The following is a 25,983-nucleotide window of genomic DNA, read 5'->3' as shown; positions in this document are numbered from 1 at the left end:
GGGAGGGAGGGAGTGAGGAAGTGAATGAGGGAGTGAGTGAGCTTAGAGAGACCATATTAAATCAGAGCAACCTCAATGACTGGACCTCCTGCCTCCTGTGTGTGTGTGTGTGTGTGTGTGTGTGTGTGTGTGTGTGTGTGTGTGTGTGTGTGTTTGTGTGTGTGTGTGTGTGTGTGCTGGGGTCCATGCGCGATAATCAGAAGGCTATTGACAGGGGATGTGCTTGGGCATTCGCTAGTCAAAGCCCTGGCTTAGAGTTCCACTCTAAGCTATGAGAACACTGTCCACAGTCCCTGGATAATTAACTGCCTGACTTGTTCTCCCAGCCAGGCACTCTGATGTGCTGTAACACACCCTGTGAGTGTGTGTGTGTGAGTGTGTGACAGACAGCTAACTGAACTGAAATGGTTTCATATTGGTTTTATCTTGGCAAACTGCTTTCAAGAAGGAGGATGTCATAGAGGGTCTGTCCTAGTGGGCCTCTGAGGGTCCTCTGTAATGGAGCCGTGGTGGACACAGGCATGCACACGTGTGTGTGTGATCTGATGTGTGTATGTGGACTAATGAATCTGTCAACCCAAAGTGACAGTGGATCCTAGCCCACACACACACACACACACGCACACACGCACACACGCACACACGCACACACGCACACACGCACACACGCACACACATACACACACACACACACACACACACACACTGCCAGTCTAATTAGCAACTTGTTAATTAGACCGTCTATAAACTCACACCTCTACCTGCTGTTAGTGTTTACCCATGGCTTTAGTTGACTGTGTCTGTGCTCAGACCAGCTCCTCTTTCTGGGCTGTAGAGCTGCTGCTGGTCCTCCCTGTCTTCTTTCTCTGGGCTGTAGAGCTGCTGCTAGTCCTCCCTGTCTTCTCTCTCTGGGCTGTAGAACTGCTGCTGGTCCTCCCTGTCTTCTCTCTCTGGGTTGTAGAGCTGCTGCTGGTCCTCCCTGTCTTCTCTCTCTGGGCTGTAGAGCTGCTGCTTGTCCTCCCTGTCTTCTCTCTCTGGGCTGTAGAGCTGCTGCTGGTCCTCCCTGTCTTCTCTCTCTGGACTGTAGAGCTGCTGCTGGTCCTCCCTGTCTTCTGTCTCTGGGCTGTAGAGCTGCTGCTGGTCCTCCCTGTCTTCTCTCTCTGGGCTGTAGAGCTGCTGCTAGTCCTCCCTGTCTTCTCTCTCTGGGCTGTAGAGCTGCTGCTGATCCTCCCTGTCTTCTCTCTCTACTAGCACTATTTTAATTGATACATCTTCCACTTTTTACTTTACGGGCTACTTCCAGGTCTGAATGTACTTGACATAGCGGTGTGCCTATCTAACACTAAGGGTTTGTTCTGCACTTTAAATATCTGCAGATTATTGTACAGCCTTATTCTCTCTATGATTGGCATGAGGAATGCACTCAGTAACCCAGTATTGGCATTTCTGTTTTCCTTGGCTTCCTTTCAGAGTCTGTTGACTGTTACTGTATTGTAATGACAAACTTGTGCATTTGCCTAATTAGCAAGCAGCTGTAGTGAGAGAGATGGGGGGGGGGGGGGGGGGTTAATTGATTGTGGGAAATACAGTTGATTTGCAACTCAACCAAGCTAATAATGTGTTATTGATCGGTCCATTAAAATGAACAATATTACAAGGAGATCTAATCCAGTGACTGTGAGAGCAGAAGTTAGTTGATGCTCTTACAGTTTTTCATCTACTTATGGTATTACGTCACTCAATGGTGACATTGTAAGAAGTGGTGAGGGTGGGTGATGATGGACTACAGGCTTCAGCCAGGCTGTACTCCCTCGTATATAACGTCTGCAAGAAATTACTTTAACTACAGAGGAGGAGGTGTATGGTGCTGTTTAAGGCTAACAGAGTTTAGTGTTACGCGGAGCAGGTGAACCCAAGAGCAGACTCAGACGAGGACACTGAGATAAGGTAACCAAGGTATTTATTGAAAACAGGGGGAAGATGGGTTGCAGGCCAGGGAAAGCTTGGGCGGGTTGCAGGGAGCCAGGTTCTGAGGCTGAGGCTGGAGCGAGGGGAGTTGGGGCTGGGTAAGCAGGTCCGGAGAGGAAGCCAAGGAAGCAGTAGAGTGGGGGTCCAGGACATGGTAGCAGGACTGATGAGAAGTGGGACTGACCAGAGTCAGAGCGGACAGAACTGTAGCGCAGAGGGAAACAGCGTCAGGCAAGGGAAAACAGGCACAACATGAAAACAGGATCTATGCAGGAACAAACGCATACTAAAACCGCATACTGACTGAGCAGAGTTTATGATCTGGCAGCGAGGAAATGGCAGGGCTGAGTATTTGTAGAGGTATTGATTATGGAACATGTTGCAGCTGGTGGGGATCTGCTCTGCCTCCAGCACACCTGTCTCCGTCCACACAAATCACACACACACAGAGAAAGAGGGAGAGGCGGCAGGTTAGGGAGACACAGGATGAACAGTAGAGGACGTGGCAGGCGCAGATGTGACATCTAGTCTGGTGTGGCTAAACCAAGATGGCTGCCATACCAGACCTTTTTTTTTTTTTACATTTAACTAGGCAAGTCAGTTAAGAACAAATTCTTATTTACAATGACGACCTATCTCGGCCAAACCCAGACAACGCTGTGCCAATTGTGCGCCGCCCTTTGAGACTCCCAATCACAGCTAGCTGTAATGCGGCCTGGATTCAAACCAGGGACTGCAGTGACACCTCTTGCACTGAGATGCAGTGCCTTGGAGGTTGGAGGGGCGCCATGTGCGACTGACGTGTTTTCCGTTTGCTCCCGCAGTATTCTTAAAGTTTATGTGAATTTTGCAGCAGAACCATATTTATTTTCAAATATTAGTTTGGTGATCCCTTTCCGTTAAAACCAAGACTAATTTGCTTTCAAATGTCAGCGTGTCGATGAAACACAAGGCCAAAAACATGACTTTAAGAAAACCCGGCCTACAAGACTCTTATCACCGCCCTCTCCTGAGTCTGAGGGCCCGGGGACTCACACTTTACCCGGGGGTATGACTTGGCCTGGTGGCGCTGAAATGAACATTCTAGAGGCCATCAAACTACTACGCTCTGAGATAGTTGAAATGAAAATGGAGGTAGTTGCTACGATTGAGGCCTGAATACAGGAGGTTTCTGATACTTTAAAAGCAGATCTAACCATCCTGTGGAACGAGACGGTGCCAGCAATCACATCACTCAAAACAACAACAGAGTTGCACACTACAATGAGTGCAGCACTGGAGACCTCCGCTACCAATGACTCCAACTTAACTACCTCCCTGGAGGCTGACGTGAAACGCCTGGCTGCGGATCTGAAAAAGGTGCAGGAGAGCTGTGTGAGTTTAGAGTGATTCTCTCGCCACAATGACCTGAGACTGGTATCGGTCCCAGAGTCAGAGGAAATGCCTCCCACCACAGATTTTTTTTTTTGGGGGGGCTGCTGAAGGATGTTCTTGCCTTGGATGAGAAGCCCCTGATTGATTGTGCCTACCGGTTGCTGCGCCCAAAGCCCCGGGATGGTGAGAGGCCCTGTGACATCATTCTTCGGGTACACTTTTTCCATGAGAAGATGGAGATTCTCCAACGAGCCCGCAATACCACTCTGAGCTTTCAAGGACAGAGCTTCTCCATCTACCAGGACTACTCCCCCACTGTTTCCAGGCAGTGCACTGCTTTCGGGCCAAACGACTACTACGGGACCATCCAGGTGTAAAGTATGGACTGAGATTCCCGGCCCGTATATGGCTATCTCATGATGGTAAAGACTACACATTTGATTCTCCGTATGAGGCTATGGCTCATTCAACGTCACATCAAGAAGTCTTGAACTTGCTCATAGATAAGCAACTGTTGCGTGCGAACTGTGGATAGTAAGTAAATAGCCCACCTGTGGTACAATTATGTTTAGTTATAACAGGCTAGTCTTGTATAGTTGGCAAACCCATTCAGGCTTATTTGATGTGATCTAATGTTTTGATCATCTAGCATCTAGCGTGCATGCCTTACAAGCATTCAGTCATTTTAATTTCAATGTATTAAGGTTTTCATTAACTCGTTTGTTTCCAGGCTGTCTTGTTCACCTATTCAGTTTGTTTACATAGTGTCTCAGTGACTCAAAATATTTTTGGTTATTTGTTTGCTGCGTCTGTTTGTACCGACCCAGTAAACAGTAAATGTTCCGAGGCTACACGTTTTGGGGGGTCTTCACTTCAATTTGAAAGGTTTTGAAGGTCATTTACACCCAGCAAATGTTCAACGTTGCACACACATAGTTTTTGGTCTTGGCTGTAAGTTGTCTTATTGTCAAACTAATGTCGTGGAAATTTCCTCTATTTACCAAATCATGGGAGCAAACCACAACACAAATCAGAGTTAGTTATCAAAGTCCATCTTTAATTACAGTGCCTTGCGAAAGTATTCGGCCCCCTTGAACTTTGCGACCTTTTGCCACATTTCAGGCTTCAAACATAAAGATATAAAACTGTATTTTTTTGTGAAGAATCAACAACAAGTGGGACACAATCATGAAGTGGAACGACATTTATTGGATATTTCAAACTTTTTTAACAAATCAAAAACTGAAAAATTGGGCGTGCAAAATTATTTAGCCCCTTTACTTTCAGTGCAGCAAACTCTCTCCAGAAGTTCAGTGAGGATCTCTGAATGATCCAATGTTGACCTAAATGACTAATGATGATAAATACAATCCACCTGTGTGTAATCAAGTCTCCGTATAAATGCACCTGCACTGTGATAGTCTCAGAGGTCCGTTAAAAGCGCAGAGAGCATCATGGAGAACAAGGAACACACCAGGCAGGTCCGAGATACTGTTGTGAAGAAGTTTAAAGCCGGATTTGGATACAAAAATATTTCCCAAGCTTTAAACATCCCAAGGAGCACTGTGCAAGCGATAATATTGAAATGGAAGGAGTATCAGACCACTGCAAATCTACCAAGACCTGGCCGTCCCTATAAACTTTCAGCTCATACAAGGAGAAGACTGATCAGAGATCAGAGAGGCCCATGATCACTCTGGATGAACTGCAGAGATCTACAGCTGAGGTGGGAGACTCTGTCCATAGGACAACAATCAGTCGTATATTGCACAAATCTGGCCTTTATGGAAGAGTGGCAAGAAGAAAGCCATTTCTTAAAGATATCCATAAAAAGTGTTGTTTAAAGTTTGCCACAAGCCACCTGGGAGACACACCAAACATGTGGAAGAAGGTGCTCTGGTCAGATGAAACCAAAATTGAACTTTTTGGCAACAATGCAAAACGTTATGTTTGGCGTAAAAGCAACACAGCTCATCACCCTGAACACACCATCCCCACTGTCAAACATGGTGGTGGCAGCATCATGGTTTGGGCCTGCTTTTCTTCAGCAGGGACAGGGAAGATGGTTAAAATTGATGGGAAGATGGATGGAGCCAAATACAGGACCATTCTGGAAGAAACCCTGATGGAGTCTGCAAAAGACCTGAGACTGGGACGGAGATTTGTCTTCCAACAAGACAATGATCCAAAACATAAAGCAAAATCTACAATGGAATGGTTCAAAAATAAACATATCCAGGTGTTAGAATGGCCAAGTCAAAGTCCAGACCTGAATCCAATCGAGAATCTGTGGAAAGAACTGAAAACTGCTGTTCACAAATGCTCTCCATCCAACCTCACTGAGCTCGAGCTGTTTTGCAAGGAGGAATGGGAAAACATTTCAGTCTCTCGATGTGCAAAACTGATAGAAACATACCCCAAGCGACTTACAGCTGTAATCGCAGCAAAAGGTGGCGCTACAAAGTATTAACTTAAGGGTGCTGAATAATTTTGCACGCCCAATTTTTCAGTTTTTGATTTGTTAAAAAAGTTTGAAATATCCAATAAATGTCGTTCCACTTCATGATTGTGTCCCACTTGTTGTTGATTCTTCACAAAAAAATACAGTTTTATATCTTTATGTTTGAAGCCTGAAATGTGGCAAAAGGTCGCAAAGTTCAAGGGGGCCGAATACTTTCGCAAGGCACTGTATATCAGCTCTATCACAATCCTGTGACTCTCAGGCAATTCAGTGTCTAACCATGAATTCTCTGAGAGCCCCTTCCACATTTCAAATGAGGTCCTTTATAGCAAAGACACACACAGGATAAGACAGCATCGGCATAATTCATCGTTCAGCTTTGTCTCCTTACTCAAACCCCAGAACCATAAACCAACCCTCCATATCAACAGGCATATATCAAATTGTAATTTAGATACAACCAACTCTAAATACAACCAATCCTATCTTGACAAGATCACAGAGACACACTGACTGGCACACAGACATTGTGGAGCCAAGAGATATGTTTACACATGATGATACTTTGACCTCTCCCTTCTCTGCGGCCCATGCCCATGTCTTGACATAGAACAGATACCTGCAACCCTGCCACAGTATTATACAAAAATAACATTCTTGATGAGAAGTAATTTACACACATTTGATGAATATAAAACATCTTACATATGTTACCAACAAATTCTGATTCTTCCACGAGACTAGACAGTTATTATTATTTTTAATTTTTTGAACGTCTTAATATTATTTGCTTATTTCAAATTAGGTTTTTGGTTGAGAGCCTTTATACATTTGATTTATTTTCTCTCTCAATGCCTGTTATAAGACTGGGAAAAAATGATATACATCTACAAGTAATGTTTTTGTAATTTTGTTTGCACAAGGGATTCACTTTTATTTTTTTCTCTTTTTGCTGCTTCATCCACTAACACAAAACGCGACTTTAAAGAGTGGGACTGTGGGTTTGGGTTTAACACCGCACTCTCACAGACATACTGTGCGAAGAGAACATGTTCTATTTAGGCTTGTACCTCGTTTGGGGAGGTATTGTCTGGGATGTGGGGAGGTGGTTGGGGGGAGGTTCAGTTCCTTGTTCAGTTCTAATGTTGTCATTCTGTCTTTTTTGTTGTTTTTTCTGTACTTTTGCCAAGTATCTTGCACCATACATTATTACTCTGAGACAAGTTATTCTGGGGTTTTTGGTTATTCATTGCTTTTCCACTCTATGCTCTAGTGACAGGGTTGTATAACGGGAGTGCTCAGGGTGGCCGAAATAATACAATTAAGTACATTTCGTGGAACATCAAAGGGGTTAACAACCCTGTGAAGCATAAGACGGTGCTTACACTTAAAGGGTTTGAAAGAGACTCACTTGAGGACTGGTGTGCATTTTAGGATGAGTAGGGACTGGGTTGGTCAAGTGTTCCACTCTAACATTCATAGTAAATCAAGAGGTGCTGCCATTTTGGTTGATAAATCTACTCCCTTTGTAGCTTCTGAGGTTATTGCTGATCTTAAGGGACGATACGTCATAGTAACCGGTGAACTGTTTTCTACCCCTCTTGTTTTGGCTAGTGTTTAGGCTCCCAATTGGGATGGCACAAATTTAATTTCTTCCTTTTTATCTGCTATACCCAATTTAGATTCCCATTTGTTGATTTTAGGGGGGCATTTTAACTGTACAATGTCCCCAGTTCTTGACAAGTCCTCACAAAGAACTACAGGCCCATCTAAATGTGCCCTACTTATTCAATCTTTTCTTCAGAAATATGCTGTGTGTGAGGCCTGGCATTTCCTACATCCTACAGATAGACAGTATTCATTTTATTCACATGTTCATCAAACATATTCCCGCATTGATTACCTCTTTTTGGACATAAAACTAACCTTCGACGGTGTACTTACGAGAGTATTGTTATTTCTGACCGTTTACCATTACTATTTGAACTAGAGTTTCCCCAGCGACCTCCTATGTGTTATCAATGGCGTCTTAACCCCATTTTACTCTCAGATAAGGAGTTTGTCAATTTCATTTCTTCTGAAATCACCTTATTCCTAGAAACTAATTCAACACCAGGTATGCCCTGCTCTACCATATGGGAGTCTCTCAAAGCATACTTATATGGCCAAATTATTTCTTATACAGCCAACCAAATCAAAGCTCGCTCTCAGCGACTTCAGGACCTGAGCGAAGCCATAGCCACATTGGATGAGAAGTATATTACGGATCATTCCTCTGATCTACATAAAGAGCGCCAACTACTCCAATCTGAATTTGATGAGCTTTCTACCAGGCAAGCTGAACAGTTACTCTTGTGAGCTTGATACAGAGTGTATGGACAAGGGGACAAGGCCAGTAAACTTCTTGCACATCAGATCCGTAAATCTGAGGCCTCACGTTTAATCCCACAAGTAAAGACCCTTTGGTGCCACCACAGTTATACGTAAAGAGATCAATGATCAATTCAAACAGTTTTACTCTGCGCTATACACCTCTGAATCTCCTCAAGACCCTTTGATGATTGATTAATTCTTTAATGGTTTGAATATGCCTTCAATTGATACAGACTCCCATGACTGTTTAGAAGAAGAATGCAGTGTCCACAATGAAAAGTGGTAAATCACTGGGTCCGGACGATTTTCCAAACTAATTTTACAGGATGTTTTCTGGTCTGCTTTACCCAATCTTGTCTCGATTATTTGCAGAGTGCCTTAATACCTCAAAGCTACCGCCTAGTCTTTATCAGGCTTCAATCTCATTACTATCCTATCGCCCAATCTCGCTTTTAAACTGTGCTTACAAAATCCTAGCCAAGCTCTTAGCCATCCATATGGAAGGCTCGCTACACCAAGTAATACACTGACCAGACTGGCTTTGTGAGAAATAGGCATTTGTTTTTCAATATTAGACGCCTTATGAATATACTGTACTCCCCAGCGTCAGGGGACCTGGAGGTGGTGGTTTCACTTGATGCGGAAAAAGCTTTTGACCGCGTTGAGTGGGACTACCTGCCCTTTATAGATTTGGCTTTAGCCCCAAATTCATTGCCTGGATAAAGATTCTTTATTTTTCTCCCATGGTTTCGGTACGGACTATCAACTTGTTCTCTGTTTTCCCTTGGACCGCAGATCCAGTCAGGGTTGTCCACTCTCCCCCTTGTTGTTTGTTTTGGCAATCAAGCCTCTCGCCATTGCACTACGCTCTAATGATGCCATTCAAGGAATAATCCGGAAGGGATTAGAGCAGAAAGTCTCACTATATGCTGACGACCTCCTTTCGTTCATCTCTAAACCCGATACCTCATTGCCACGTGCCTTATCTGTTCTTAAAAGGTTTGGATCAATCTCAGGGTACAAGCTGAATCTAGGCAAGAGTGAGCTTTATCCTGTAAATAAGGGTGCTTTAATGTGCTATTTTACAAGTTTTCAGTTTAGGATTGTCCGGGATCAGTTCACCTATTTGGAAGTTAAAGTGACAAGGAAATATTCACAATTGTTTCAGGAAAACATTGTTGCTCTAGCAGACAGTTTGAAACAATATTTTACTTTTTGGAATTCACTACCTCTTTCTCTTATTGGAAGGATTGATGTAATTAAAATGAATATGTTGCCCAAATTTGTATATTTATTTCAATGTTTACCCATTTTTATTCCAACATCTTTTTTAATTCACTGGATCAAACATTCATGCATTTTATTTGGGATGGCAAGGTACCACGGATTGGTAGAAAACATTTACAGAAGCCTAAGGCATTGGGTGGTTTAGCTCTACCAAATTTTTATTTACTATTGGGCTGCAAATTTCAGAGCCCTTCTGTACTGGCTGCAGACTTATCCTACTGGTCCTAGACCACTCTGGGTCCAGATGGAGTCGGAATCGTGTAAACCTGCTGCACTTTCGTCTGTGTTGTCCCAGTGTCCCTAGGCAAAAAAGTGTGTCAACCCAATTGTAAAGCAGTCTCTTAAAATTTGGAATCAGTTCCGTTTAGCCTTTTCTCTATCAGGCCCAATCAATCAGAACATTTTATTTCCGCCATCTTTAGATGATGAGGCTTTTGCCATCTGGCACTCAATAGGCTTCTCCTCACTTGCCCAATTATTCTTTGATGATCCATTTGCCACTTTTGCTCAGCTACAGGAAAAGTTCAACCTCCCCCAGTCCCACTTTTTCCGCTATCTCCAGACTAGAAACTTTGTCAGAGCTAATATACCTGAATTTCCCCATAGGCCTCCAAATACAGCTATAGAGAGCATCTTTGAGCTGAACAAGCTTCCTAGGGGTACAATTTCAGATGTATATGCAATCAATCATGACTTACAGAACCCTTCTTTGGTGCCTTTAAAGACTCGATGGGAAAAGGATTTGGGGGAGGAACTTGGGGAAGACGCCTGGGAATCTGTGCTGCACAGGGTGCATTCGTCCTCTTTTAGCACTAGACACAGCCTCATTCAATTCAAGGTGGTTCACTGTATCCACTGGTCCGGGGCCAAACTTGGAAGAATATTCTCTGATTTTGATCCTACCTGTGTCCGATGTTAAACGGAACCAGCCACACTGTTGCATATGTTTTGGGGCTGTCATAAACTGTCAGGTTTCTGGGAATGAATATTTAAATGTTTCTCTGATATATATGACACAGTTATAGATCCTTCGCCCCTTACAGCCCTTTTTGGAGTACTGCCCAAGGGTACCCCCCTATCAAGAATCCAGTCGGACACGGTTGCTTGTACAACTCTTTTAGCTAGACGGCTAATACTACAGAACTGGAAGATGGCAGCTCCCCCATCTTATAAATATTGGGTGAGAGATGTGTTGTGCTCTCTGAAACTAGACATTTTTTAATTCAATACATGTGGGAACCCCAAACTGTTTAATGAGGCTTGGGCTCCATTCCGGTCTTACTTTAAACAGTCCATCTCTGATGGCATTCATATTAAAACAAAGATAAGTCTGTGTTTGACTCCCCTGTGACTTAAGGGTTGGATGAGCATTTATTTGTGTTTTTTTTTGGGGGGGGGGGGGGGGGGGGGGGTGGCATTAAGGTTGATGATGTGCTTATTGATTGTGACCTGCGGATGCCTTGCTTATCTTGCCCGGTCAGAGACTAAAATGTGAGCTTATTTTGCCCTGTTTTATTTGTGGGTTTTTTTCACGCTTACATAAAAGTATTATATATATATATATATATATATATATATATATATATATATATATATATATATATATATATATATTTTAAAGCATTGTAAACTTTATTTTTGGTCCAGTGGATGGTCGGTCTGTGGCCATGACTGTCTGTGAATGTTTGCATTTCTCCACCTATCCCTTGTCTGTTTACAGGAACAATGGTGAGGTTTCTGCTCTGTCCCTGTACTACCTATGGCCCTTTAACCTTTGTAGCCTTCTGCCCGGTGTGTTTAACTTGTCTAAAGTACGGTATCTTTAAAGCAAATTTAAAAAAAAAAATGTATTTGTATTTTCTTCTAGTTGAGTACATTATTTAGGGGTGGCAGCGTAGCCTAGTGGTTAGAGTGTTGGACTGGTAACCGAAAGGTTGCAAGTTTAAATCACCAAGCTGACAATGTACATAACTGTCATTCTGAACAAGGCAGTTAACCCACTGTTCCTAGGCTGTCATTGAAAATAAGAATTTGTTCTTAACTGACTTGCCTAGTTAAATAAAGATTTAAAAAATGTATGTTGGCTTGTGTGTAAAACTGAATAAACAGAGTATTCAAAAGAGATGCAGTGCTAATATACCTGAATTTCCCCATAGGCCTCCAAATACAGCTATAGAGAGCATCTTTGAGCTGAACAAGCTTCCTAGGGGTACAATTTCAGATGTATATGCAATCAATCATGACTTACAGAACCCTTCTTTGGTGCCTTTAAAGACTCGATGGGAAAAGGATTTGGGGGAGGAACTTGGGGAAGACGCCTGGGAATCTGTGCTGCACAGGGTGCATTCGTCCTCTTTTAGCACTAGACACAGCCTCATTCAATTCAAGGTGGTTCACTGTATCCACTGGTCCGGGGCCAAACTTGGAAGAATATTCTCTGATTTTGATCCTACCTGTGTCCGATGTTAAACGGAACCAGCCACACTGTTGCATATGTTTTGGGGCTGTCATAAACTGTCAGGTTTCTGGGAATGAATATTTAAATGTTTCTCTGATATATATGACACAGTTATAGATCCTTCTCCCCTTACAGCCCTTTTTGGAGTACTGCCCAAGGGTACCCCCCTATCAAGAATCCAGTCGGACACGGTTGCTTGTACAACTCTTTTAGCTAGACGGCTAATACTACAGAACTGGAAGATGGCAGCTCCCCCATCTTATAAATATTGGGTGAGAGATGTGTTGTGCTCTCTGAAACTAGACATTTTTTAATTCAATACATGTGGGAACCCCAAACTGTTTAATGAGGCTTGGGCTCCATTCCGGTCTTACTTTAAACAGTCCATCTCTGATGGCATTCATATTAAAACAAAGATAAGTCTGTGTTTGACTCCCCTGTGACTTAAGGGTTGGATGAGCATTTATTTGTGTTTTTTGGGGGGGGGGGGGGGGGGGCATTAAGGTTGATGATGTGCTTATTGATTGTGACCTGCGGATGCCTTGCTTATCTTGCCCGGTCAGAGACTAAAATGTGAGCTTATTTTGCCCTGTTTTATTTGTGGGTTTTTTTCACGCTTACATAAAAGTATTATATTTTTGGTCCAGTGGATGGTCGGTCTGTGGCCATGACTGTCTGTGAATGTTTGCATTTCTCCACCTATCCCTTGTCTGTTTACAGGAACAATGGTGAGGTTTCTGCTCTGTCCCTGTACTACCTATGGCCCTTTAACCTTTGTAGCCTTCTGCCCGGTGTGTTTAACTTGTCTAAAGTACGGTATCTTTAAAGCAAATTTGTAAAAAAAAATGTATTTGTATTTTCTTCTAGTTGAGTACATTATTTAGGGGTGGCAGCGTAGCCTAGTGGTTAGAGTGTTGGACTGGTAACCGAAAGGTTGCAAGTTTAAATCACCAAGCTGACAATGTACATAACTGTCATTCTGAACAAGGCAGTTAACCCACTGTTCCTAGGCTGTCATTGAAAATAAGAATTTGTTCTTAACTGACTTGCCTAGTTAAATAAAGATTTAAAAAATTTATGTTGGCTTGTGTGTAAAACTGAATAAACAGAGTATTCAAAAGAGATGCAGTGCCTTGAAATCTTTCAAATACTTCTAGCGTTTGCTTTAGCCTGCCTGGAGTGCCAAGATGGGCGGGGTTTTCCATTTTCTGACTATTCTATTGGATTCATTGCTATAGGTAAGCTCAATGAAGCCCAGCTGAAGTTTTTGAAATTATTTCAAATCGTACTTGAACCCAGGTCTGTGCCATAATACCAAGGCTGCTTCAGCACTGTGAGAGGTGAGATGACTATCAGCTATTCATGTGCGTCATCTGCTCAAAACAATTTTTACAAAAAACATTCTCTGTAGAGAGTAGCTGTGGAGTGCATTTTTCTTGTGTTAAGTACATTTCTTTGAGCCATAGATTTTAAGCACACAGGGTTTTGGTACGTTGCACCCCATTGAACAATCCACCATCCTCTTATTCAATTTTCCAACATTAATCAGCCGTTAAATTAACTTCTGAGGTTTAATTGCGTACTTTGAATGATTATGGTGAGGTCAGGGGTACCTCACAGACTTGGCTGCTCGTAGTCTCTCTCTCTCTCTCTCTCTCTCTCTCTCATATTTTCTACGCTTTATTCAGACAGTTGTGAAATCAGAGGGGAGCTAAACAAGTGGGACAAGGGAGAGAAACAGGGGCACAAGGGAGAGAAACAGGGGCACAAGGGAGAGAAACAGGGGCACAAGTGAGAGAATCAGGGGCACAAGGGAGAGAAACAGGCGCACAAGGGAGAGAAACAGGGGCACAAGGGAGAGAAACAGGGGGTCAAGGGAGAGAAACAGGGGCACAAGGGAGAGAAACAGGGGCACAAGGGAGAGAAACAGGCGCACAAGGGAGAGAAACAGGGGCACAAGGGAGAGAAACAGGGGGTCAAGGGAGAGAAACAGGGGCACAAGGGAGAGAAACAGGGGCACAAGGGAGAGAAACAGGGGCACAAGGGAGAGAAACAGGGGGACAAGGGAGAGAAACAGGGGGTCAAGGGAGAGAAACAGGGGCACAAGGGAGAGAAACAGGGGCACAAGGGAGAGAAACAAGGGCACAAGGGAGAGAAACAGAGGGACAAGGGAGAGAAACAGGGGGTCAAGGGAGAGAAACAGGGGCACAAGGGAGAGAAACAGGGGCACAAGGGAGAGAAACAGGGGGTCAAGGGAGAGAAACAGGGGCACAAGGGAGAGAAACAGGGGCACAAGGGAGAGAAACAGGGGCACAAGGGGATCAAACCCCAGTCTCCAGGTTGTACCTACAGTGCCTTGCGAAAGTATTCGGCCCCCTTGAACTTTGAGACCTTTTGCCACATTTCAGGCTTCAAACATAAAGATATAAAACTGTATTTTTTTTGTGAAGAATCAACAACAAGTGGGACACACAGCTCGAGCTCAGTGATGTTGGATGGAGAGCATTTGTGAACAGCAGTTTTCAGTTCTTTCCACAGATTCTCGATTGGATTTAGGTCTGGACTTTGACTTGGCCATTCTAACACCTGGATATGTTTATTTTACAGAATGGCCAAGTCAAAGTCAAAGTCCAGACCTGAATCCAATCGAGAATCTGTGGAAAGAACTGAAAACTGCTGTTCACAAATGCTCTCCATCCAACCTCACTGAGCTCGAGCTGTTTTGCAAGGAGGAATGGGAAAAAATTTCAGTCTCTCGATGTGCAAAACTGATAGAGACATACCCCAAGCGACTTACAGCTGTAATCGCAGCAAAAGGTGGCGCTACAAAGTATTAACTTAAGGGGGCTGAATAATTTTGCACGCCCAATTTTTAAGTTTTTGATTTGTTAAAAAAGTTTGAAATATCCAATAAATGTCGTTCCACTTCATGATTGTGTCCCACTTGTTGTTGATTCTTCACAAAAAATACAGTTTTATATCTTTATGTTTGATGCCTGAAATGTGGCAAAAGGTCGCAAAGTTCAAGGGGGCCGAATACTTTCGCAAGGCACTGTATATGTAGAGAACCAGAAATATTACCACACAACCACAGGCTCTGCATGACATGTCTCCTCCATGTCTCCTCGTTATTTCTAACTTCCTCTCTTTCTTCCCTTCTTCTTTTCTCACAGTTATATTCCAGAGTCCCACCTTGGCAGCTAGAGGAGAGGCTCCACCCCATCACCGTGATGGCAGCGTTGCCGCGGTACGCCACCCCCATGTCTGTGCCTGGCATGTTGCTCCTCCCCCTGCTCCTGCTGCCCCTCCCCATCGCGCTGTCCCAGAAACTCCTGCTCCTCTCCCCACCCGACCCCACGCCCGCCTCCCTGTACCTTTCCCGGCCGGAGTGCACCCGGAGAGAGCACCCTGTGGTCACCTTCCAAGGTAAGTCGTACTGGACACAATACTCATTACAGGACACGCATTTCTGGACATCCACACTGAAGGTCTCTTCTCTCACTACTGAATACAAATGGGAATATTTAAGCAATAAGGCCCGAGGGAGTGTGATATTTGGCCAATATACCATGGCTAAGGACTGTTCTTATGCACAATGCAATAAGGAGTGCCTGCATACATCCCTTAGCCGTGGTATATTGGTCATATACCACATACACCACCCACCCCCCAAGGTGCCTTATTGATATTATAAACTGGTTACAAACGTAATTAGAGCAGTAAAAATAAATGTTTTGTCATACCCGTTGTATACATTCCAATATACCACGACTGTCAGCCAATCAGCATTCAGGGCTCGAACCACCCAGTACTTAGACCACTTTTGTTTACTACTAGTCTTTGACATCTGTCACAGATCCTCCATGGCTTCTATAACCATAAGGACTTGGGATGATCTCACCTTTACATTCCAAGTGTTTTAAATGTCTGAGGGGGTGTTGGCCAAATGTGTTAGAAATGATTATTGGAATTATATTCTAGATAATGGTTTCTCTAGGCTCTTCTTCTTGAACAAAAGTTTGGTTGAAATTGTGTGACCTAAGATTTTTTTTCCAAAGGGAAGAGTGTGAAACTGTATACCCATTATGATTCAATTATTACAGACTCCAAGCCTAACAGGTTAGAGTGAGGAGCACCCCATTGTACAGACAGGTTTTAAATCTCTCATATGACACTATACAGAGAGACAGAGAGATGCTTTATGCTGATGCCAGCCCCATTTGACAGAAACATCAGTCTTACCGGGAGATAAACACTTTTCATTTCCATCTGTCTGTCTGCCAGCTTCAATAATTCCAAACGTTGCATGGTTCACACACACACATGCACGTACACACAAATCTGAACAGAGAGAACGTTGCGTACAGTGATACCCTCCTATCTGCTCTGTTTATCTATGCAGTGGGGCATGAAACAAGGTGTTCTCCATAGTGAGAAATGTAAAAGATAATTTTGTTTAGACCAGAGAGAGAGAGAGAGAGAGAGAGAGAGAGAGAGAGAGAGAGAGAGAGAGAGAGAGAGAGAGAGAGAGAGAGAGAGAGAGAGAGAGGTCATAGATATACTGGACATGCAGAGTGAAGGAGGGAGGATGAACACTGAAATTGCTGTATTTATTTCAGGACATGCAAGTGTTTTTGTTAGCCTTTCCAAGGGCTTTGACTAGATAGATTGGTGAAGAAATTCTGCTCATTTTGGGGAAATAAAGAAAGAAAATAAAGTGAAGTGATAGCTAGAGGGTTTCCTTATTATCGGAGATATGCCCAAACCTCTTAAAGCAATGGGTAATATGAACATTTCCTGGGGCCCCGCCTGATTTTTATTGCAGGGCACCATTCTGATGGTGTTTCTTTAGGGGCCAGTTTATCAATGTTATCATGAGGTCCTCCAGGGTCCAGGAAGAGGGCTGGAAGTCAAGGAGGATGCTTTTTTGCATTACAAAAAAAACAAAGCCTATACGATTCACTCATTGATTTGAAATGATAAAATGTTCCATTTACATCAAATTTGAAAAGTAGAAAAACAACAGAGGATATAGTTGAAACTATTAAATATCAACATTTCAGCACAAGGCCATTCTCAAGACTTTCTCAATATCTGTCATGTTAAAACACTGGGCAAAAACTGATTGAATCAATGTTATTTCCACAAAATAAAAAAACTATGTGATGACGTTGAATCAATGTGAAAAACGGATTGGATTTGTTGTCATCAACGTAAAGGAATTATTATTATTTTTAAAGCACATTTGACCTAAATCCAATTTCATGGTGAAATGTTTTGTTAAGTTAATGGTGGATTCACTTTAGTTGACAACACAACCAACTGTAAATAAAAAAACAGACTAATGTTTGTGCCCAATGGGAAGTTGGCTGGATCAAAAATATCCTTCATCATTTCACTCAGCATCATTCATACAAAGCTACACTATACAGTTGAAGTTGGAAGTTTACATACACTTAGGTTGGAGTCATTAAAACTTGTTTTTCAACCACTCCACAAATTTCTTGTTAACAAACTATAGTTTTGGCAAGTCGGTAAAGACATCTACTTTGTGCATGACACAAGTCATTTTTCCAACAATTGTTTACAGACAGATTATTTCACTTATATTTCACTGTATCACAATTCCAGTGGGTCAGAAGTTTACATACACTAAGTTGCCTGTGCCTTTAAACAGCTTGGCAAATTCCAGAAAATTATGTAATGGCTTTAGAAGCTTCTGATAGGCTAATTGACATAATTTGAGTGAATTGGAGGATGTATTTCAAGGCCTGCCTTCAAACTCAGTGCCTCTTTGCTTGACATGGGAGAATCAAAAGAAATCAGCCAAGACATCAGAAAAAAATGTGTAGGCCTCAACAAGTCTGGTTCATCCTTGGGAGCAATTCCCAAATGCCTGAAGGTACCACGTTCATCTGTACAAACAATATTATGCAAGTATAAACACCATGGGACCATGCAGCCATCATACCTCTCAGGAAGGAGACATGTTCTGTCTCCTAGAGATGAACTTACTTTGGTGTGAAAAGTGAAAATCATTCCCAGAACAACAGCAAAGGACATTGTGAAGATTCTGGAGGAAACAGGTGCAAAATTATCAATATCCACAGTAAAACGAGTCCTATGTCGACATAACCTGAAAGGCCACGCAGCAAGGAAGAAGCCACTGCTCCAAAACTGCCATATAAAGACAGACTACGGTTTGCAACTGCACATGGGGAGGAAGATTGTACTTTTTGGAGAAATGTCCTCTGGTCTGATGAAACAAAAACAGAACTGTTTGGCCATAATGACCATCGTTATGTTTGGAGGAAAAAGGGGAGGCTTGCAAGCCGAAGAACACCATCCCAACCGTGAAGCACGGGCGTGGCACATCATGTTGTGGTGGTGCTTTGCTGCAGGAGGGACTGGTGCACTTCGCAAAATAGATGAGGTAGGAAAATGATGTGGATTTATTGAAGCAACATCTCAAGACACCAGTCAGGAAGTTAAAGCTTGGTCGCAAATGGGTCTTCCAAATGGACAATGACCCCAAGCATACTTCGTTGTGGCAAAATGGCTTAAGGACAACAAAGTCAAGGTATTGGAGTGGCCATCACAAAGCCCTGACCTCAATCCCATAGAAAATTTGTTGGCAGAACTGAAAAAGCGTGTGCGAGCAAGGAGACCTACAAACCTGACTCAGTTACACCAGCTCTGTCAGGAGGAATGGGCCAAAATTCACCCAATTTATTGTGGGAAGCTTGTGGAAGGCTACCCAAAAAAATTGACCCAAGTTAAACAATTTAAAGGCAATGCTAGCAAATACTAATTGAGTGTATGTAAACTTCTGACCCACTGGCAATGTGATGACAGGAATAAAAGCTATAATGAATCATTCTCTCTACTATTATTCTGACATTTCACATTCTTAAAATAAAGTGGTGATCCTACCTGACCTAAAACAGGGAATTTTTACTAGGATTAAATGTCAGGAATTGTGAAAAGTGAGTTTAAATGTATTTGGCCAACAATTGTAAGTTTACGATTGGCTCGTTCATCCCCCTCCTCTCCCCTGTAACTATTCCCTAGGTCGTTTTTGTAAATGAGAACGTGTTCTCAGTCAACTTAGTCAACCTGGTAAAATAACAGACTCCCCTTCAAATTAGTGCATTTGGCTATTTCAGCCACACCTTTTGCTGACAGCTATATGAAACACAGCCATGACATCTTCATAGAAAAACCTTGGCAGCAGAATGGCCTTACTGCTGAGCTCAGTGACTTTCAACGTGGCACTGTCATAGGATGCTACCTTTCCAACAAGTCAGTTCGTCAAATTTCTCCCCTTCTAGAGCTGCCCCGGTCAACTGCATAAACATTGTCTGTCCTCAGCTGTAACACTCCCTGTGGAGTTCCAAACTGCCACTGGAAGCAACATCATCACAAGAACTGTTCGTCGGGAGCTTCATGAAATGGGTTTTCATGGCTGTGCAGCTGATAACACAAGCCTAAGATCCCCATGCGCAATGCCAAGGGTCGGCTGGAGTGGTGTAAAGCTCGTCGCAATTGGACAGCAGTGAAAACGTGTTCTCTGGAGTGATGAATCACACTTCATCATCTGGCAGTCGACGGACGAATCTGGGTTTGGTGGATGCCAGGAGAACGCTACCTTCCTTAATGCCAAATGTCAACTGTAAAGTTTGGTGGAGCAGGAATAATGTTCTGGGGCTGTTTTTCATGGTTCGGGCTTGGCCCCTAAGTTCCAGTGAAGAGAAATGTTAAAGCTACAGCAAACAATGACATTCTAGACGGTTCTGTGCTTCCATCTTTTGGGCAACAGTTTGGGGAAGGCCGTTTTCTGTTTCAGCATGACAACACCCCCGTGCACAAAGCGAGGTCCATACAGAAATGTTTTGTCGAGATCGTTGTGGAAGATCCTCACTGGCCTGCAAAGACCCCTGGCATCAACCCCATCAAACACCTTTGGGATGAATTGGAACACCGACTGCAAGCCAGGCCTAATCACCCAACATCAGTGCCCGACCTCACTAATGCTCTTGCGGCAGAATGGCAGCAAGTCCCCGCAGCAATGTTCCAACATCTAGTGGAAAGCCTTCTCAGAAGAGTGGAGGCTGTTATGGCAGAACAGGGGGGACCAACTCTATATAAATGCCCATGATTTTGGAATGAGATGTTTGACAAGCAGGTGTCCACATACTTTTGGTCATGTAGTGTACCTTCAGACCGTGCTTACAGCTACACTACCAGATAATCCTTAGACTGCTGTCAGTGCTGCATACTGCACATCAAAGACATACAGTACCCACTTTAGAATGGCTCTATGGAGAGCAGACGGTCCATTTGCTTAGTATAGCTGGCATTATAACACTTTATGTGGAGGCAGCAGCTATAGAAACCCCAGAACAATGAAGGTGTCAGCCTGAACCTGAGATTAGTCCCAGTGATTGATGAGCGTTTTATCGTAGAGTGGTGGAGCGGTCACTGAGTCACCTGGTGGAGGGCCGTGGTGGGGCTTACTGCAGGGCCCTTTTCATCTGACAGGGGTGGTGTGTGTGTGGAGGGGGTGGTTAGTGCTAGTGGTGTGTGTGTGGAGGGGGTGGTTAGTGTTAGTGGTGTGTGTGTGGAGGGGGTGGTTAGTGTTAGTGGTGTGTGTGTGTGTGTGTGTGTGTGTGTGTGTGTGTGTGTGTGTGTGTGTGGAGGGGGTGGTTAGTGTTAGTGGTGTGTGTGTGTGGAGGGGGTGGTTAGTGTTAGTGGTGTGTGTGTGTGTGTGCGTGTGTGTGTGTGTGTGTGTGTGTGTGTGTGTGGAGGGGGGGTGTTAGTGTTAGTGGTGTGTGTGTGTGTGTGTGTGTGTGTGTGTGTGTGTGTGTGTGTGTGTGTGTGTGTGTGTGAGATCAGGGAGAAGAATTTAGGATCAGTGTGCTCCTTCCTGGCTTCTCTAGCTGCTTAAGCACTTCACTGGAGCATTTAGAGGCCCTGTCCCCATTTAGGGGCTCTAACCCGATTTAGGGGCCCTATGCCATCCTCCCTTTCGGGTCTTAAGATGTTCTGGTGGAAGTGGTGGTGGGATCACCACTATACCTTCATAGGAGGCCCCTCTGCTTTGAAAAGGTTTAAACGGACCTTGTGGTAGTGAGGCCCCTCCCACTGGGCATTGATGTAATTTCTATTTTCTATTTTTGATTTACAATTGGTTGAGATGTCACCTATTGTTTATTCAATGTGAAATCAACAACACATTTCACCATTTTATTTCATTTAGGTTAAAAGCTGGGGGGGAAATTAAAGACGATTCAATCAGTTTTCCATGTTGATTCAACATCAACAGATTGAATGTTTGTTGTTGAAATGACGTGTAAACAACGTTGATGCAACCAGTTTTTGCCCAGTGGGATGACTGTATAGAGGAAAGGTTACAGTCACTGTGCAGTAATATGCTGTTGGAGGACTGGACATGTCACTGAGTTGTTGTTGGCCAAAGTGATGGTGATCATTATCACAGCCCAGGTGTGGGAGAGAGAAACTGTATAAGGCTCTGTGACTGGGTCATTATCACCTCTGTCCCAGTGGCCAGTATCACATCTCCTATCCTAATCTATCCATCAGAACAGGCCTGTAAGGAGGGATAATCTAGCCCAGTAGAGCAGTGCCAGCTACACTACCAGTATCAGTCCAGAATCACCTCCTCTCACATTCCTTCCAGAGATCAGAGGAGAAATATTGCCTTGAGAGGCACGCAACCTCCATTCCTCCATCCATGTGGGCTGATCTCTCCTCTGAGCCTCCTGCTGATAGACTAGCTTGGTCTCAGATCAGCTTGCCAACTCCTATGGCCATTGTCATGCCACGCTCATAGGAGTTGGCTACACAGCACAAACAGATTTGGAACCAGGCTAGCCCTGACCATCGTTAGGTTGTGTCTGAAATGACACCCTACTCCCTAGTGTCTGGTCAACAACTGGGCACTGCATACGGAATAGAGAGCCATTTCAGACATTTTTTTATTTGTATTTTTATTTTTTAAATTGTTTAACCTTCATTTAACTAGGCAAATCAGTTAAGAACAAATTCTTATTTTCAATGACGGCCTAGGAACTGTGGGTTGACTGCCTGTTCAGGGGCAGAACGACAGATTTGTACCTTGTCAGCTCGATGATTTGAACTTGCAACCTTCCGGTTACTAGTCCAATGCTCTAACCACTAGGCTACCCTGCATAGACCTAGTATGTCTGAACATGCACTACACTGTGGTCAGACTCAGGATGATTCACTACACCATGGTCAGACTCAGGATTGATTCACTACACCATGGTCAGACTCAGGATGATTCACTACGCCATTGTCAGACTAGGGATTGATTCACTACACCATGGTCAGACTCAGGTTTGATTCACTACACCATGGTCAGACTCAGGATTGATTCACTACACCATGGTCAGACTCAGGATGATTCACTACGCCATTGTCAGACTAGGGATTGATTCACTACACCATGGTCAGACTCAGGATGATTCACTACGCCATTGTCAGACTAGGGATTGATTCACTACACCATGGTCAGACTCAGGTTTGATTCACTACACCATTGTCAGACTCAGGATTGATTCACTACACCATGGTCAGACTCAGGATTAATTCACTACACCATGGTCAGACTCAGGATGATTCACTACGCCATGCAACAAGCTGCATTCGACTACTATGGGTCCATATGTGGGTTGATATGGAAGAGGAGGCATTTTAGATTGCACATTTTCCTCTCAGAGGAATCTGCACTCTTAATAAAGCCAGGTCACCTGCTTCATAATCTCAGTGAACCAAGTTGTATAGCCATCGTCCCTCTCTTCCTCCATCCTCTTCTCCCTCTCCTCTCCTGTCCTGTCATGTCCACTCTCCTCTCCTGTCCTGTCCTGTCCTCTCCTCTCCTCTCCTCTCCTCTCCTCTCCTCTCCTCTCCTCTCCTCTCCTCTCCTCTCCTCTCCTCTCCTCTCCTCTCCTCTCCTCTCCTCTCCTGTCCTGTCCTGTCCTGTCCTGTCATGTTCTCTCCACTCCTCTCCTCTCCTCTCCTCTCCTGTCCTCTCCTCTCCTCTCCTCTCCTCTCCTCTCCTCTCCTCTCCTCTCCTCTCCTCTCCTCTCCTCTCCTCTCCTGTCCTGTCCTGTCCTGTCCTGTCCTGTCCTGTCCTGTCCTGTCCACTCAACCCAAAGTTGTGGACAATGGATTGTATAGTGTGCTTGGGCAGGATTATCTCGCTATCAGCTCTCGTCCAGATAATGACGCTGTCGTTTAAGCCGTGTCGCCGCCCAATGGGCCTCTTGAGAGAGAGATAGAGAGAGGTGTTCTCTGTTCTCCAAGCCGATGATAACTGATATAAATGGGAGGTGAGAATGTTTGAGACCCCAGTGTGTGAATTTACTGGTCCTGATTGTCCTGTGGTATCAGAGGCTGGCGGTGGATGGATCCATCAGTTACTGTGTTGAATGTTTCTCCATCTCTTTAGTTCTCCTCAGAATGTCGATTAGCAGGTTGCTAGCGGGGATGCTGCTGTGGTTAACAGTCTACTAGCGGGGATGCTACTGTGGTTAAAAGGCTGCTAGTAGGGATGCTGCTGTGGTTAACAGGCTGCTAGTAGGGATGCTGCTGTGGTTAACAGGGTGCTAGTAGGGATGCTGCTGGGCCTGCATATCACAAGGAGGAAGGAGGAAATGGAGGAGGAAATAGATGTATGGAGGGGGAAAAGTTTGGGCTTTATTGCCACTTTGGTTGAGTTGAAGGTAGTGGGAGCTACCTCTCTCTCTCTCTCTACACCCACCACCACTACCACCACACACACACACCCTCTCCCTGCCAAATTGCTCGCTGCCCTGGATGTTTTCAGAGAAGATACCTCCTTTCAAGTTTCTGCCTGGCTGGCTGCTTGGCCTACCGATTACCCCTCTGGTCCTGAGTGTGTCCTCCTAGACCTGTGTGTGTTGTCAGTCCAGTCCAGCCCTCTCTCTCCCCCCTCTACAGTGGCTCCGACAGACACTGTGTCCCTTTTCTCCATTATCCCTGCTCATTCTAGAGGAGGGATGTGCTTCACTGAGGCATAGCAGCCCTCTATTCTCCAGCAACCCCCCCCCCCCCCCCCCCCCACACACACACACACCAAAACAAACCACATGAAAATCCAAGGGAAATCCACCAAGCAAGGGGAAGAGAGGAGAAGAGGGGGAGACAAAACAAAATAACGTGGAATTTTGGATAAGCTGTAGCAATCTGCTGTGTCTGATAAAATCCTGGGGGCTCTGGAGAGAGTGAGGGAGGGGAGGGAGAGAAAGAGAGGGAGGGAGAGAAGGAGGGAGGAGAGAGAGAATAGGAGATGGGGAGAGAGAGAGAGACCCTGAGTTGGAGAAGAGAACGAGAATGGAAGATCATCTGGCAGAGCAGGAAGCATCTGATTCCTTCAGGCTTAAACTTTGTCTGGGACATTTGGATCATTGTTATTTCATGCAACAGATGCTGCAGCTTTCCTGATACACCACTGTTCATTGAATCTGTCCAAAGGGATGCTTTCTCAGTCCTACCATGTTAGTAGACATGATAATAGTACTTAGTACTGTATGTGGTTAAAATGTCCATTCATTCAATCAGATATACATTGGTGAAATACAGTAGACTTTGCATAAACAAGGCCCTGCCATCTAACCCTTATATTGTCTACACGGTAGCTATTTCACACATTTGAGTCTGTGATGACATACAGGTGCCTTCAACACAATATGTGTAATTCATAACTCATTTGCTAGTTAGCCCCTGAGGGGAGCAATCAACGCCATGCTCAATTAAAATACTAATGAGAAAAAGCATTGTTGATATTTGTTTTCTGTTCTAACAAGAATGTACTGTAATTAAGTAAACAGTTCTACCCCCAGAAGACAAACTATTTACATTTTAGTCATTTAGAAGACGCTCTTCAATAGAGCGACTTACAGGAGCAATTAGAGTCAAGTGCCTTGCTCAAGGGCACATCGGCAGATTTTCACCTAGTCGGCTCGGGGATTAGAACAAGCGACCTTTCGGTTACTGGTCTAACGCTCTTAAATGCTAGGCTCTCTGTTGCCCCTAAACTATAACATAAGATTCGAAACGTTAAATAAAGTTTCAAATCAAATCAAACTTTGTCACGTGCCGAATACAATAAGTGTAGACCTTACCGTGAAATTCTTACTTACAAGCCCTTAACCAACAATGACTATGCATAGATAATAAACAGTGAGTAGCAGCAGTGTACAAAGGGGAGGGGGGGTCAATGTAAATTGTCTGTGGCGATTTTATTAATTGTTCAGCAGTCTTATGGCTTGGGGGTAAAAGCTGTTGAGGAGCCTTTTGGTCCTAGACTTGGCGCTCCAGTACAGCTTGCCGTGCGGTAGCAGAGAAAACAGTCTGACTAGAGTCTCTGCCAATTTTATGGGCTTTTCTCTGACACTGCCTATTATATAGGTCCTGGATGGCAGGAAGCTGGGACCCAGTGATGTACTGGGCCGTACGCACTACCTTCTGTAGCGCCTTACGGTCAGATGCCGAGCAGTTGCCATACCAGGCGGTGATGCAACTGGTCAGGATGCTCTCGATGGTGCAGCTATACAACCTTTTGAGGATCTGGGGACCCATGCCATCTTTTCAGTCTCCTGAGGGGAAAAGGTTTTGTCATGCCCTCTTCACGACTGTCTTAGTATGTTTGGACCATGATAGCTCATTGTTGATGTGGACACCAAGGAACTTGAAAAACTTGTGACCAGCTCCACTACAGCCCTGTCGATGTTAATGGGGGCCTGCTCGGCCCGCCTTTTCCTGTAGTCCACGATCAGCTCCTTTGTCTTGCTCACATTGAGGGAGAGGTTGTTGTCCTGACACCACACTGCCAGTTTTCCTCCCTATATTCCGTCTCATCGTTGTCGGTGATCAGGCCTACCACTGTTGTGTCGTCAGCAAACGTAATGACGGTGTTGGAGTCGTGTTTGGCCACTCAGCCGTGGGTGAACAGGGAGTACAGGAGGGCACTAAGTACACACCCCTGAGGGGCCCC

At 44.2% G+C, this 25,983-nt stretch overlaps 1 protein-coding gene across 7 annotated transcripts in view; it reads left to right on the top strand.

The window, feature by feature from the left end:
* LOC110501806 (semaphorin-5B) overlaps nucleotides 1-25,983 on the top strand; it is a 284,886-nt gene that overhangs the window by 78,957 nt on the left and 179,946 nt on the right. For all 7 annotated transcript variants that reach the window (XM_036959221.1, XM_036959220.1, XM_036959219.1 and 4 more), the window contains exon 3: nucleotides 15,095-15,347. In XM_036959221.1, coding sequence (XP_036815116.1) covers nucleotides 15,152-15,347 — 196 coding nt within the window. In that variant the 5' untranslated portion in view covers nucleotides 15,095-15,151. The remainder of the gene's footprint in view (nucleotides 1-15,094; nucleotides 15,348-25,983) is intronic.

Source organism: Oncorhynchus mykiss, chromosome 22, assembly GCF_013265735.2.
Source record: "Oncorhynchus mykiss isolate Arlee chromosome 22, USDA_OmykA_1.1, whole genome shotgun sequence".
NCBI classification, from domain to species: Eukaryota; Metazoa; Chordata; class Actinopteri; order Salmoniformes; family Salmonidae; genus Oncorhynchus; species Oncorhynchus mykiss.
This window is presented reverse-complemented; position numbering and strand designations above follow the sequence as displayed.